A 15,490-nucleotide genomic window follows, 5' to 3' on the forward strand; every position below is an offset into this window, starting at 1 on the left:
TTGTAATTTTAATGGAAGAAATATATATCTATAATTCAAGTCCTACCTGATGGAAAGGCTCTGTTTGCGCAGCTGGCAGTGCCCCTGTGATCGAGCCAGCACGATACTGCAGCTCCAGCGGCAACAGGTTCTCGAGCCGCAACGCCGGCACTAGCCGAAGCGTGTGTCCCGCTAACGGTTCTCCGCGCTCCAATGGGAATCTCTCGCGGATTATCACACAGCAAAACCTGGTTGAGAAATGTCGAAAATCACTTATTATACTTACTGTAAAAAAGCCTATTCAACATAGCCATTTCAACAGTGTAACGTGCGTATTTTTTTATTTGAAGAATCAATAATATGAATGCAATATTTTGTGAAAACATTCTGAATTTTTAATTTCATTAACAATACAATAAGATATGTAGTAGATAAATTATTAGTAGTTGAGTTTCACGTATGAGTTGCGTACCTGTAGACGTAGTCGTGCGGCGCGCGGCACTCGTAGTGCAGCAGCGCGGGGTGCGCGGGGGCGGCGCGCCAGTCCAGCGGCGCGGGCGACGGCGCTGGGGACGGCGGGCGGGCTCGTACCAGCGGTCTGGTCCACAACACGGGCGCGCGGGCACTGAGCGGCGCCGCCCACCAGCCGCCCGCCGCCACCGTGGCCCCGCGCGCGCCCGCCCCGCCCCACTCGCCCCACTCCCCCCACTCGCCTGGAAACACCAATCGATCAGATACCACTTACCGCTCGCTCTATGCGGTACATGGAGATAATATGTACAAGTGCTCGTGAGTACATAACACAACATCCATACAATACAATTGCATTGGAAGGGAAAATTCCAGGTCAGTTGTTAGTTGTGTATACTTACTTGAGATCTACTTACTTACTAAATATTATTATTACTCCAGTCAGTCAAGAAGTCAATCAATTCACAAAAATTCCAAAAGTTTTCAAACTTCGGTCAAGTGAATGTTACATTGGGGCGACAATAAATCTCATTTTGCAACCTTGTCCGCAGTCCGGAACTGCAACTAAATTATTTTTTGCTGTATGGTCGTGAAAAAAATTCCAAAAGTTCTGCAAAGTTGGGGAAGTTTTCGATATAATATTTCATATCACGTATTAAATTTGCAACCAATCCCAGTGTACGGAACATCTTTTGATATTGAAAAAATTTATTTATTCAACTGAATGAAGTTGCAAATTCGTAAATGCATCAGAATATATGTTTTCGAAGTTTGCAACCAAGTTCCAAAACTTTTGTAATTATTCCGAGACCACCTTACTCGAAAAAATGACCACGAATTAAAAATAATTATAAATAAACATGTTTCGGTCAACGAAAAAGGTTGCAAATTTATACAGCGTATATGTGTCGAGTTTGCAGAACTTTTGGAATTTTTTTCACGACCATACAGCAAAACATAATTTAATTGCAATTTTAACAATGTTGCAAAATGAGATAGATTTATTGTCGTCCTAATGCACTATTCACTTGACCGAAGTTTGAAAACTTTTGGAATTATTGTTAAATTTTCGGTTTCGGATGTCGATTCTGACTGATGTATATGCAGTTTATAATCTTTTAAAGCCAATAACTGTTTTAATAATTAATGTACTTCGATAACCTTACAGAGCAACGTAAAAAATAGAATTCGAAAAATTACATTTCAGCTTGCATCTTATTTAACGCATATATCGCAACGAATTATGTTGATTATTACTATGCATCGTTAAATGTTTTTCGTCAAGGTGTGATACATGCAATATTAATGCATTCTAACCATATTTGAAAACTATTATCATACAATGGACACTACATGAAATCTAAAGCGTTTACTACTGCTGCGCGAAGTGAGTATCACAAAAGCTAACGCATGTACACGACAAGTACCAGCGCCGAGGAAGACGGGCAGGTGCGGGGGCAGGCGCGGCAGCGGCGCGGGGCACAGCGCGGCGCGCCGCTGCAGCGCCCCGCACACCGCGCGCACCCCGCTCACCCCCCGCGCCCCGCACACCCCGCGACCCCCGCCGGAGCCTCCCATAGCGACGGCCGCTGCCGCGCCCTGCCGCTGCAGCATTGCGTGCTCTACACCGTCCGTTCACTTTAGTGTTACGTACATACGTCGTGTGTATGTTCGTACGTATGTGTAAACGTATACATTTTGTACGTGCAAAAGTTTTTTTTACTACATTTTTTAGTGAAATATGTTACCAAAAATAAAGCCGTTTTTTGCATTCCTTTAAACTGACTACTATAAATGGCACCGAGAACTACTAAAGAATAATAATATGGCTGAGAATTTTTTGTGCAGAAATTTAGATTAAAATGCGCAGGATTCTATATTTCTATTGAAAGTATTTAAAGCTGATGATTAATTGTAAGTGACCGAACCGTGAGTCACGATAAAATATTTGCGCTAAATATTAATCGCCATTCAAACAAATAAATTTAAGTCAAAAATATATTATTTTCAATTTTATTACTAGTTAACTTACCGAGAATATTACGAGACACCGTCCAAATATACTGTGGTCCACACTATTCCTAAGGTTAATACAACATATTACGGCAGTACTGACCGTGCGCGTGCGCGTGCGGGTGCGCGTGGTGCGTGCGCACCTCGACGGCGTGCGGCAGCTCGTTGCGCAGGCACAGCGCCGACCGCACCGTCACCAGCTTGCGCGCCGAGCCCTCCAGCGACACCTCCAGCACCACGCGTGCTTCCGAACCCGATTTCTGCCATTTGAAATAACATTTAAAGAACAAGCTTTCAGTTAAAAACAATTATTTCACTTCATTAAGAGAGCAATTGACGTCTCTTTTCCAATTGTGAAATTATCCTGAACTGTCATTTCGATAATCGGCATCGAAAAAATAGGAATAGGAATTTAGTCATTATAGCTGTTAAGATTTCATGCACACGTCACTATTAACATAATTTTTCTTATTATAAGAGTCAATACACTCACATTATGTGTAATATGTCTAAAGAACACGCCCACTCGGTCGACACACACAGGATCGAGCGGCGACCAGCCATCTACCCGCACCACAAGGCGGTGCAGCGGCGCGAGGGGCGCCGGGTCGGAGGGCGCGGCTCCCGAGGGCGCCGGCGCCCCGCCCCGCGCCCTACCACGCCGCGCCCCGAATGAGAAGGGCTCCGTGTCGCCCGCGCGAACGCACACCCACGAGTCATCAGGTCCCGACCATGACGTTGTTTCGCCGCCCTCACGCAACCTGCGAAATCATAAATACCGTGTAAAATTTGAAAATGTACAAAAAATAAATGCAGAGTACAAAATATGCACGTAAAAATCATGAGATTAAATTAATGTTTTTTTTATGAATAATTGACAAAGGAAGTTTTTTTACATGGAAAAAGGTTAAGAATACTTGATGTTTGCGAACAACTTTATAGACACCTGTTCTGTGTCCCAAATGAAAATTAATATAATTCCTGAATCAAATGTGCAATAACTAACTCATCGGAGGCGGTGGTGAGCGTGGTGAACCACAGGCGGTGCCCGGTGAGGTTGCGCAGCGCGTACGGCACGAAGGGCGAGCGGCGCCGGTGCCCCGCCGGGCTGCCCTTGGGCGACTGCTCCGACTGGCTCGAGCCCTACACCATACAAGTAACGTGATCATATCAAACTACCCGCAAAAAAGTGGCTTTCGGGGACTGCCGCGGTAAAGCTATTGCATGCTATGCCTTCAAGCCACACCTCCGCCCGTCAGAGTGGGGAGCGTGAGGTTTTTTTCGTTACGGAATTTCTCGATTCGGTCTCCGCGCACAAGGCCTGCGATAGAAGCTATGCAGTAGCTTAAAAATAGTTCATATCTGTTTACACGGGTACAGGTTACAGAGACAATGCTCCAAGCTTACATCCAACAGTTTCTCAAATAAAAGTAAATACGTTAGACCAACTTATCCTTTCCTGGTTTAAAATTAGATATGATAAACCATCATAAGTATTGCTACTGTTCATGGGCATGTGCATGGCACATACCATCAGGTGGCCCAACTGCCTTTTTGCTAGCTCAATCATAAGAAATTTATTAAATAATCTGTCATACCTGTGGTGCATAATAATCAGCAGTCCAGTTGGTCCTTACGAGTCGGATGAGGTCCACAAGCGCGGACGTGATATTTGTGTTCAAGATTTCTGAAGAGGCTATTTCAACTTGTAACCGGCGGAGGGATAGTGCACTCGATAGCGTGTACTCCCAACGACTTTCAAACCTGTAATATTAATTATGTAGTTATTTAAGTCTATTAAATTCTGTGTTTACCAATTTAAGTCCAATGTCACGACAAATATATCAAACAATTTACATCAATCTATCAAAAAAACATAACGACAAGGCACATTACAGCCAACGATTAAATAAGTCTTTTAAATATTTTCAACTTCCTACACTAAAAGAACCTCCTACACTAAACTGTATAAAAACAATGTAAACTTACATAGTAATTAAGAAATTATACTTACAAGTGGACCTCTGATGTTCTATTAATAAATAAATCTATACTAATATTATAAAGAGGAAAAGTTTGTTTGTTTGTTTGATTGTAATGAATAGGCTCATAAACTACTGGACCGATTTTAAAAATTCTTTCACCATTCGAAAGCTACATTATCCACGAGTAACATAGGCTAGGTTTTATCCCGGAAATCCGACGGGAACGGGAACTATGCGGGTTTTTCTTTGAAAACGCGGGCGAAGCCGCAGGCGGAAAGCTAGTAATAAATAAAAAGAGAGCGTACCTCCAAGGCTCCACAATGGGTTCCCAGCCAGACAGCATGCGGTTATAGTAGTCAAGCGTGAGCAGCGCCTTCAGCCGCCCCCCGCCCGCGGCCGTGCGGCGTGCGGCCGCCAGCGGGACCACCGCACCCTCGGGCACGTGGCCGCTAGAGCTGCCCGATGGTGTCGATACTAGGATCGGGTCTTCGAACGCTTCTTCCACTTTGCGGAGGTCCTGTTTAAGAATTTTGCAAAATTATTACCCGTTTCCCGTATCTCTTTAAAAAGGTATTTTTATTCAATTATGTTTTCTTTCATGAGAGGTACACTTTAGAAGTCATAAAAATATATTAAATCAATTTTTCCAAAACGTGGTGTTACATTAAATTAATGTCACCTTATTTATTGACTGTTACCCAAACCTTCCAATACAAATGAAATAATTTATTATAATCACCTGTTCAAGTTGCAGATCTGCAAGTGACAACTCCAGCAGCGGAACATCAGAGTCCAGACAGTCATCGATGACACAGAGCGTCACGCTCTCCGCGCTCACCTGCATTTCACAAACAAAAGTGTTTTAATGTATTTTGTATTCCCATAAATTGTGCATGCCATTATATTAAACACTGATGTAAAACTAAAACTGAGCCAATTTTTTACTACCACTACTACTTAATAGTTCTGCGACCCAAACCTCTGTTTGCAATACTCTTATTGGCTTTCGACACGAGTTCACGACATTTTCCTCGATTATTTACTTATGATCCAAATATTTTGATACATGACTTAGTCAATCGCAACACGATATACCTGAACAGCTCGTAAAGCCTTCTTGGGTGCGGGCTGTACACTCGGAGCTGGCGAGTGCGCGTGCGCATGTGCGTGTGCGTGTGCGTGCGGGTGCGAGTTGGTGCGCAGCCAGCGCGGGGCCACGAGCCGGGACGCGTTGTTGTTGGCGCGCATGTGCACGCTGTTCGCCGGCTCGTCCGGTATGTGAGTACTAGGGTCGGACTTGTCTGTCAAAAATAATGTAAATGACATATTAATTTACGTAACGCGCATAAAATGGTAATTTAGGCAGGTTGTTTGTGGATCGATCCTAATTGTGTATTGTATAATAAATCAATCGATCGATATTCTTATCTCTTCTAGAACGACGTAAAAATGCATATATCATAACAACATTTAATGCTTTAAAAGTATAAGAGAGTTGCCGTTAAATAGTTTTAAATTGAAACTAAACGTTTTATATTTTAAACTCTGTCCTAAAAACTCACAAAAACCTGTTATTTAATCCTTCGCTAGATTTTGGAAGAAGAAATGATATTATTAAAATTCCGCATACTAAAACATCCTTTGCTAAAACACAATTCGCTGCTCAATCTTCAAACTTGTACAATAAAATAAATAAAAAATTAAATATAGGTAAATTGCTCAATAAAAACTGTAAAAAAGTATTAATGGAATGGTTGAAACCCTTAAGCTACTCAGATACCGAAGCTTTGCTCCAATATAAAAAATAAACGTGCTGTCACACATACTCACACACACACACACACACACACACAGATTTTATTATTTCTTTTCTTTTCTGTTTTTGCATTGTATTCTTATTGTTTTTTTTTTCCTGTTTCTGTATCTAATAGTGTTAAGGAAGAGCGGAACCTCCTGACACAAGCATTTGTTTGCTTGCTAGGAGTGTTCCAATCACAAATTAGTTAAGGACATATTGTAAAAGGAAGAAATAAATAATTTTGAATTTTTTTAATTTTTTGAAAACGTCGACAAATATTATTAGCGTAAATATTTTATTAGCGGCAAGAATGTAATTATAAACAATCTTATTATTCATTTAATGCATTTTTTTGATCGCATATAGAGAAATACAAAAACCATAAAGGTAATATTCTGAATTTTAAAAACCTATAAAAAAGTAAAAGGTATAAAAGAGAAAGACTGATAAAGACGGATTTGTATCAGTGTCAAGAAGAAATATTCAACTCATATCACTGACCTGAAAGCGCGAGTCTCGCTTGCGCGGGCAGCGATTGCAGCATGGCAGCAAACATGCGCATATCGTGGTAGGAAAGGCGGAGGTTTAGTGTGCCCATATCCACCTATAACAGGGAGTTTTATGAGCTTGTGTGGCAAACAATCATTTGGGAGTAAAAACTACTGAGGGATGCTCTATATTGGTGAGTTTGTGTCTCAGTGTGTGAGTGAATGTATAAATATGTGAATTTAATTATTTATTATTGATTTAGAACTTTTATATAGTTACACAAACAAGAAAACCTTAGAACTACTTACAGAAAAAGACAGAATACAACGTATTTGGCGATCCTATCATTTATTAGTGATCTCTTCCAGGCAACCACGCAGCCAGCAAAACAAATATCATTATATTATGTCTGTGTGTGACTGAGTATGTCTAGATTGAGTGAGTTAGTGTGTGTGGGCTGAGTGAGTTATTGTATATGTAACTGTGTAAGGTAACAAGCAAAAAGATCATAATGTGTACGTGTGCGACTGATGAGTGTGTGTAACTGAGTAAAGAACGACTGAGTGTGTGTGAGTGAGTGTATGTGTGTATGAGTGTGTGTCAGCGACTCACGTGCAGCACTTGGTCAGCGTTGAGCGCGAGGTGCAGCGCGGCGGGGTCCACGATGGCGAGCGCAGTCTCGTCCTCCAGCCCCAGCACGCACGAGAACACTTCCAGTTCACTCACTTCGCACACCAGGGCCCGTTCCTCTGCCACGCGGTACGTGATCACTGTGGTGCTCTGGAGAAAATGTACATTACAGTTAAACAAAGTTAAGAAACACATGTAAATAGTATAAAAAGAACAGGAATAAAAAAATCTGTATTTATAATGCTTATTAATTCGAAAGTGTGTTTGTTTGTTTGTCTCGTAACTAACGCTGCGATTTTATAAAAAAATTTGATTTGTCTGGGGATAGTTAGGATGCTAGAAAGTGGGCGGCTACTTTTTACCGCAGTAAAACACCTCATTATCATAAGAAGGTCCATTATGATGCTTATTTGTATCTCTCTAAAATTTATGAACTACCATAGGTGGCGCTATATTAAAAATGCGATATTTATAAAAATTACTGTGCTTAAGAAATTCATTCATTTACATTATAAACCTATCACAATGAATATACCTTCAATATAACAGCGTTAGTGTCCCACACGGAGGCGTCCTCCACGAGCACGAGCTGCGAGTCGGTCACGTTCAGCTTGAGCTCCATCGGCTCGGGCGGCTCGGGCGCTTCGCCCCCGCTCTCCGTGTTGCTGGCGTCTAAGCCGTACTCTGGTGATCTTTCCTCACTGAACAGATCACAGAATAATTTGAGCACAAACTCGACGAGAAATAAAAAGAAAATACTGGGTCAATTCATTACTATTAATGAATCAAAAACAAAATAACATTGAACAAAGAAGATAGAGAAAGTGCGCTTTTTTAACGGAGAGTTACAATTTCTTACTAGCCCTTTTTTGGTCGAAATTTTTCTCAAGAAAATACCCGAAAATATGTTATTATGTATACTTACAAGTAAAGCTGATCAGGGTCAGCGGGCGGTGGCGGTGGCTGCATGATGAACTGGTTGGCCGCCTCCCACCAGTCGAGGATGGCCATCAGACGCATGTTGTTCACCATTATTGTATACGCTGATGAGTCCGGACGTTTCCTGTGTACAATAATATAGAATAAAACAATTTTAGGCAAAATTTGGTCATGGGAGGTTTTCGTAATAGATGAGATAGTTGATAGCATACATCAAAATTCAAATTATAAAACGAAGCTATAAAAGTATTTATATTAAAAAAAAATATCAACATCAACAAAATTAACCTGAAATCAAGGTAGAAGACTTGGTAGTCCAAGAATTATTCTGAGACAAGGATGGCAAATATATTTATATATACTTACAAAACATAACTATGTTTTGTATATTTTGACGACTCAAAGTGATTCTAAACAAAGTAGTTGAAGAAGTAAATTTGTAATGTACAGTTCGTATTAACTACGACTAAGACAACACCTATTCCACACCAGTTACAACTCTTTTATCACTTATTTTTTGACTACCTTCAATACATCACATAGCAAAATGTTCGGGTTATGTAGCACAATACATACCTAGCGTGCAGTTCAGCCTGCACGGTGTGCGGGTGGTCGGGCTGCGGCTGCACGATGCGGCTGAACACGTTGCCGCGCCGGTTGGCCGGCTCCGATGAGTACCGGCTGTCGCAAACTAGGATCTCCTGTAAGATAATACTAGTTTTTATCGAATTCACTATAGAAATCTAAGCTTGTCGCTTCGATTGCCTTATTGTGTGACACTTGAAAACTTAATATGTACTAAACTATCGTCAATTGTATTAAATGTCAGTTATTGTTAGATTACACAATAAATTACGGTATTTTGTTCCTATCTCGTACTTTAGTGGTCCTTCGAGCCGGATTTCATCCAAAATTGAAACTTTCTATATTTTGTAATTCGAGCTACACCACAAAGAAAAAGCCTTTTCGTATACTTCTTTATTTTCCTACATAACCTACCTGAGATACAAGGTCAACATCCTGGCTGGTGTCAGAATACGAATCAAGTAGTAATCTTGACTTGATGAAATGGACCGCGGCCAGCGGTGGCGCGTCCGCACGACGCAATTGCACTTGCACGTCCTGTAATAACATTACATTTGCTACTTTATGACAGTGGGATAAGGTTCAAATTCATACGTGGTTTATATTAGTGGAAAAGCATATGTATTATGGTTTTATTATTTGTAAAGGCAACATTTAATATTTTTAAAAGCTATTAATTTATGTAGAATCTATGGCAGGCAGACAAACACATGGCAGGGCACAAAAAAATATACACAAAGTTCGAAAAAGGTTCCCTTACCTGCAAGTGCAGCTGCAGCGACCAAGTGCGCCACACATCTGCCCCCACTGCCTGCCCCGCCGGCGGCGCGGGGGCAGGCGCTACGAGCTCGGGGCACGCCTCGCCCAGGTTGTGCGCCAACACGCCGCGGATGAGGCGGTACTGCGCCGCGTCCAGCGACACTTGGAGAGTAGTTAGCGTGCCTTGCATCGTCATGTCCGCCACTATTAACAGAATACATTTTAAATGAATTAACTGAAATTGATAATGGTATAACTTTTATTAACGTAGTTTCAAGAATAGGTTTATGTTAAACTTTTTTAGGCACATAGAGAGTAAAATTTTAACGCCATGGCAATGCCGTCACGTCATGGTGTAAGGCGACGATTTTGGTATTTTTTAATCTTGCCAAACTATTAACGTCGTCGCCGGCAAATGAACTTGTTGATTGTTTATGCTTAGCGTTTGGGACCCATGAACATATTGTACATTACAAGTAGTAAGTTCAAATTATAAATTAAAAAATACTACGTATTTTTTAAATAATCACTATCGTATTGCCAGCTCACCATTATGCGTTTTATCACAATTGATCTCCAGCTGCAGCTGGAGGTGTGTGGGCGCGGGCAGCAGTGGCGGGCCCACTCGTCGCACGCGCACGCCACGCGCCCCCCCTCCCCCTCCCCCGCCCTCCGCGCACCATACCGACAGCCCCTCCAGCCGGATCGTGCGCACGTCCAGCAGCTCGCGCTCCGCTGGAGCAATAAATTAACTTCAATCAATTGAAATTGATGGCATCACAGAATGATTTTACATCATCCACATTAAAATGTGAGGTCTGATGCGATGACCTATGCGACAACTGATGTTAAGTGATACGATGTTATGTGATGTGAAATAACGTGATATGATGTAATATTTAGTAATCCAGGTACTTCGAGTCGGGAAGCTTTAACAGGTGCTTAAACAGGTCAGGGAGCTTTTGTAGGTGCTTTTACCGGTCAGGGAGCTATAACAGATGTTTTATCAGATCAAGGAGCTACTTAGGTGCTTTAACAGCTCAGGGAGCTTTTGCAGGTGCTTAAACAGGTCAAGGAGCTTTTGCAGGTGCTTACACATGTCAGGAAGTTGCTACAAGTTCTTTTACCGGTAAGGGGGCTGTAATAGATGTTTTAAAAGGTCAGGGAGCTTTAACAGATGTTTAAACAGGTAAGGGAGCTTTTAAAGGTGCTGAAACAGGCTAAAAAGCTGTTACAGGTGCTTTAACAGGTCAGGGAGCTTTTAAAGGAGCTAAAACAGACTAAAAAGCTGTTACAGGTGCTTTCACAGGTCAGGGAGCTTTTGCAGGTGCTTCAACAGGTCAAGGAGCTTTTACAGGTGCTTTCACATGTCAGGAAGCTGCTACAGGTTCTTTTACCGGTAAGGGAGCTTTTACAGGTGCTTAAACGGGTCAGGGAGCTTTTGCAGGTGCTTTTATAGGTCAGGGTGCTTTTATAGGTCAGGGAGCTTTTAAAGGTGCTAAAACAGGCCAAAAAGCTGTTACAGATGCTTTAACAGGTCAGGGAGCTTTTGCAGGTGCTTAAACAGGTCAAGGAGCTTTTGCAGGTGCTTTCACAGGTCAGGAAGCTCCTACAGGTTCTTTTATCGGTTTGGGAGCTGTAACAGATGTTTTAAAAGGTCAGGGAGCTTTTACAGATGTTTAAACAGGTCAGCGAGCTTTAACAGGTGCTTTAACAGGTCAGGGAGCTTTAAAAGGGCCTTAAACAGGTCAGGGAGCTTTTGCAGGTGCTTTAACAGGTCAGGGAGCTTTAACAGATGCTTTAACAGGTCAGGTAGCTGCAACAAGTGCTTTTACCGGTCAGGAAGCTGTAACAGATGTTTTAACAGGTCAGGGAGCTTAAACAGGTGCCTAAACAGGTCAGGGAGCATTTGCAGGTGCTTAAACGGGTCAGGGAGCTTTTGCAGGTGCTTTTACAGGTCAGGGAGCATTTACAGGTGCTTAAACAGATCAGAAAGCTGCAACAGGTGCTTTTATCGGTTTGGGAGCTGTAACAGATGTTTTAAAAGGTCAGGGAGCTTTTACAGATGTTTAAACAGGTCAGGGAGCTTGTTCAGGTGCTAAAACAGGTCAGGAAGCTGCTACAGGTCCTTTAACAGGTCAGGGAGCTTTTACAGGTGCTTTAACAGGTCAGGGAGCTTTAAAAGGGGCTTAAACAGGTCAGGGAGCTTTTGCAGAGGCTTTAACAGGTCAGGGAGCTTTTACAGATGCTTAAACAGGTCAGGGAGCTTTAAAAGGGGCTTAAACAGGTCAGGGAGCTTTTGCAGATGTTTTAACAGGTCAGGGAGCTTAAACAGGTGCCTAAACAGGTCAGGGAGCATTTGCAGGTGCTTAAACCGGTCAGGGAGCTTTTGCAGGTGCTTTTAAAGGTCAGGGAGCTTTTACAGGTGCTTAAACAGATCAGAAAGCTGCAACAGGTGCCTAAACAGGTCAGGGTGCTTTTGCAGGTGTTTTAACAGGTCAGGGAGCTGCTAAAGGTTCTTTTACCGGTCAGGGAGCTTTAACAGGTGCTTAAACAGGCCAGGGAGCTTTTGCAGGTGCTTTAACAGGTAAAGAAGCTTTTACAGGTACTCTCACAGGTCAGGGAGCTTTTGCAGGTGCTTTTACCGGTCAAGGAACTGTAACAGATGTTTTATCAGGTCAGGGAGCAGTAACAGATGTTCTAAAAGGTTAGGGAGCTTTTACAGATGTTTTAACAGGTCAGGGAGCATTGAAAGGTGCTTAAACAGGTCAGGGAGCTTTTGCAGGTTCTTTTACAGGTCAGGGAGCTTTAACAGGTGCTTAAACAGGTCAAGAAGCTGTTACAGGTGCTTTTACCGGTCAAAGAGCTGTAACAGATGTTTTAACAGGTCATGGAGCATTTACAGGTGCTTAAACAGGTCAGGGAGCTTTTGAGGGTGTTTTAACAGGTCAGGGAGCTTTAACAGGTGCTTAAACAGGTCAGGGAGCTACTACAGGTGCTTAAACAGGTCAGGGAGCTTTTGCAGGTGCTTTCACAGGTCAGGTAGCTGCTACAGGTGCTTTTACAGGTCAGGGAGCTTTAACAGATGTTTAAACAGGTCAGGGAGCTTGTACAGGTGCTAAAACAGGTCAGGAAGCTGCTACAGGTCCTTTAACAGGTCAGGGAGCTTTAAAAGGGGCTTAAACAGGTCAGGGAGCTTTTGCAGGTGCTTTAACAGGTCAGGGAGCTTTTACAGGTGCTTAAACAGATCAGAAAGCTGCAACAGGTGCCTAAACAGGTCAGGGTGCTTTTGCAGGTGTTTTAACAGGTCAGGCAGCTGCTAAAGGTTCTTTTACCGGTCAGGGAGCTTTAACAGGTGCTTAAACAGGCCAGGGAGCTTTTGCAGGTGCTTTAACAGGTAAAGAAGCTTTTACAGGTACTCTCAAAGGTCAGGGAGCTTTTGCAGGTGCTTTTACCGGTCAAGGAACTGTAACAGGTGTTTTATCAGGTCAGGGAGCAGTAACAGATGTTCTAAAAGGTTAGGGAGCTTTTACAGATGTTTTTACAGGTCAGGGAGCTTTTACAGGTGCTTAAACAGGTCAGAAAGCTGCAACAGGTGCTTTTACCGGTCAAAGAGCTGTAACAGATGTTTAAAAAGGTCAGGGAGCTTTTGCAGATGTTTTAACAGGTCAGGGAGCTTTAAAAGGTGCTTAAACAGGTCAGGGAGCTTTTGCAGGTGTTTTAACAGGTCATGGAGCATTTACAGGTGCTTAAACAGGTCAGGGAGCTTTTGAGGGTGTTTTAACAGGTCAGGGAGCTTTAACAGGTGCTTAAACAGGTCAGGGAGCTACTACAGGTGCTTAAACAGGTCAGGGAGCTTTTGCAGGTGCTTTCACAGGTCAGGTAGCTGCTACAGGTGCTTTTACAGGTCAGGGAGCTGTAACAGATGTTTTTAAAGGTCAGGGAGCAGTAACAGATATTCTAAAAGGTTAGGGAGCTTTTACAGATGTTTAAACAGGTCAGGGAGCTTTTACAGATGTTTTAACAGGTGCCTTAGCAGGTCAGGGAGCTTTTGCAGGTTTTTTAACAGGTCAGGAAGCTGCTACAGGTTCTTTTACCGGTCAGGGAGCTTTTACAGATGTTTTAACAGGTCAGGGAGCTTTTACGGATGCTTAAACAGGTCAGGGAGCTTTTGCAGGTGCTTTAACAGGTCAGGGAGCTGTAACAGATGTTTTATCAGGTCAGGAAGCTACTACAGGTGCTTTAACAGGTTAGGGAGCTTTCACAGGTGCTTAAACAGGTCAGGGAGCTTTTGCAGGTGCTTTCACAGGTCAGGAAGCTGCTACAGGTTCTTTTACCGGTTAGGGAGCTGTAACAGATGTTTTAAAAGGTCAGGGAGCTTTTACAGGTGCTAAAACAGGTCAAGAAGCTGTTACAGGTGCTTTAAAAGGTCAGGGAGCTTTAAAAGGTGCTTAAACAGGTCAGGGAGCTTTTGCAGGTGTTTTAACAGGTCATGGAGCATTAACAGGTGCTTAAACAGGTCAGGGAGCTTTTGAGGGTGTTTTAACAGGTCAGGGAGCTTTAACAGGTGCTTAAACAGGTCAGGGAGCTACTACAGGTGCTTAAACAGGTCAGGGAGCTTTTGCAGGTGCTTTCACAGGTCAGGTAGCTGCTACAGGTGCTTTTACAGGTCAGGGAGCTGTAACAGATGTTTTAAAAGGTCAGGGAGCAGTAACAGATATTCTAAAAAGTTAGGGAGCTTTTACAGATGTTTAAACAGGTCAGGGAGCTTTTACAGATGTTTTAACAGGTCAGGGAGCTTTAACAGGTGCCTAAGCAAGTCAGGGAGCTTTTGCAGGTTTTTTAACAGGTCAGGAAGCTGCTACAGGTTCTTTTACCGGTCAGGGAGCTTTTACAGATGTTTTAACAGGTCAGGGAGCTTTTACAGATGCTTAAACAGGTCAGGGAGCTTTTGCAGGTACTTTAACAAGTCAGGGAGCTGTAACAGATGTTTTATCAGGTCAGGGAGCTACTACAGGTGCTTTAACAGGTTAGGGAGCTTTCACAGGTGCTTAAACAGGTCAGGGAGGTTTTGCAGGTGCTTTCACAGGTCAGGAAGCTGCTACAGGTTCTTTTACCGGTTAGGGAGCTGTAACAGATGTTTTAAAAGGTCAGGGAGCTTTAACAGGTGCTAAAACAGGTCAAGAAGCTGTTACAGGTGCTTTAAAAGGTCAGGGAGCTTTAAAAGGTGCTTAAACAGGTCAGGGAGCTTTTGCAGGTGTTTTAACAGGTCATGGAGCATTAACAGGTGCTTAAACAGGTCAGGGAGCTTTTTAGGGTGTTTTAACAGGTCAGGGAGCTTTAACAGGTGCTTAAACAGGTCAGGGAGCTACTACAGGTGCTTAAACAGGTCAGGGAGCTTTTGCAGGTGCTTTCACAGGTCAGGTAGCTGCTACAGGTGCTTTTACAGGTCAGGGAGCTGTAACAGATGTTTTAAAAGGTCAGGGAGCAGTAACAGATATTCTAAAAGGTTAGGGAGCTTTTACAGATGTTTAAACAGGTCAGGGAGCTTTTACAGATGTTTTAACAGGTCAGGGAGCTTTAACAGGTGCCTAAGCAGGTCAGGGAGCTTTTGCAGGTTTTTTAACAGGTCAGGAAGCTGCTACAGGTTCTTTTACCGGTCAGGGAGCTTTTACAGATGTTTTAACAGGTCAGGGAGCTTTTACAGATGCTTAAACAGGTCAGGGAGCTTTTGCAGGTACTTTAACAAGTCAGGGAGCTGTAACAGATGTTTTATCAGGTCAGGGAGCTACTACAGGTGCTTTAACAGGTTAGGGAGCTTTCACAGGTGCTTAAACAGGTC

The 15,490-nt window shown here is 42.8% G+C and overlaps 1 protein-coding gene across 1 annotated transcript in view; it reads right to left on the minus strand.

Moving 5' to 3' along the window:
• The window catches only part of LOC123691493 (vacuolar protein sorting-associated protein 13D), a 60,328-nt gene that overhangs the window by 14,193 nt on the left and 30,645 nt on the right, over positions 1–15,490 (minus strand). The window contains exons 36-52 of the mRNA XM_045635912.1: positions 10,198–10,383; positions 9,650–9,852; positions 9,304–9,426; positions 8,881–9,005; positions 8,291–8,428; positions 7,901–8,066; positions 7,348–7,515; positions 6,748–6,850; positions 5,544–5,749; positions 5,188–5,286; positions 4,754–4,965; positions 4,062–4,227; positions 3,470–3,606; positions 2,957–3,224; positions 2,574–2,723; positions 452–669; positions 47–227 (exon numbers count right to left, since the gene is read on the minus strand). Of these exons, the coding sequence (XP_045491868.1) occupies positions 47–227; positions 452–669; positions 2,574–2,723; positions 2,957–3,224; positions 3,470–3,606; positions 4,062–4,227; positions 4,754–4,965; positions 5,188–5,286; positions 5,544–5,749; positions 6,748–6,850; positions 7,348–7,515; positions 7,901–8,066; positions 8,291–8,428; positions 8,881–9,005; positions 9,304–9,426; positions 9,650–9,852; positions 10,198–10,383 (2,849 nt within the window). The remainder of the gene's footprint in view (positions 1–46; positions 228–451; positions 670–2,573; positions 2,724–2,956; positions 3,225–3,469; positions 3,607–4,061; positions 4,228–4,753; positions 4,966–5,187; positions 5,287–5,543; positions 5,750–6,747; positions 6,851–7,347; positions 7,516–7,900; positions 8,067–8,290; positions 8,429–8,880; positions 9,006–9,303; positions 9,427–9,649; positions 9,853–10,197; positions 10,384–15,490) is intronic.

The sequence above is a fragment of the Colias croceus genome, chromosome 4 (genome assembly GCF_905220415.1).
Source record: "Colias croceus chromosome 4, ilColCroc2.1".
NCBI classification, from domain to species: Eukaryota; Metazoa; Arthropoda; class Insecta; order Lepidoptera; family Pieridae; genus Colias; species Colias croceus.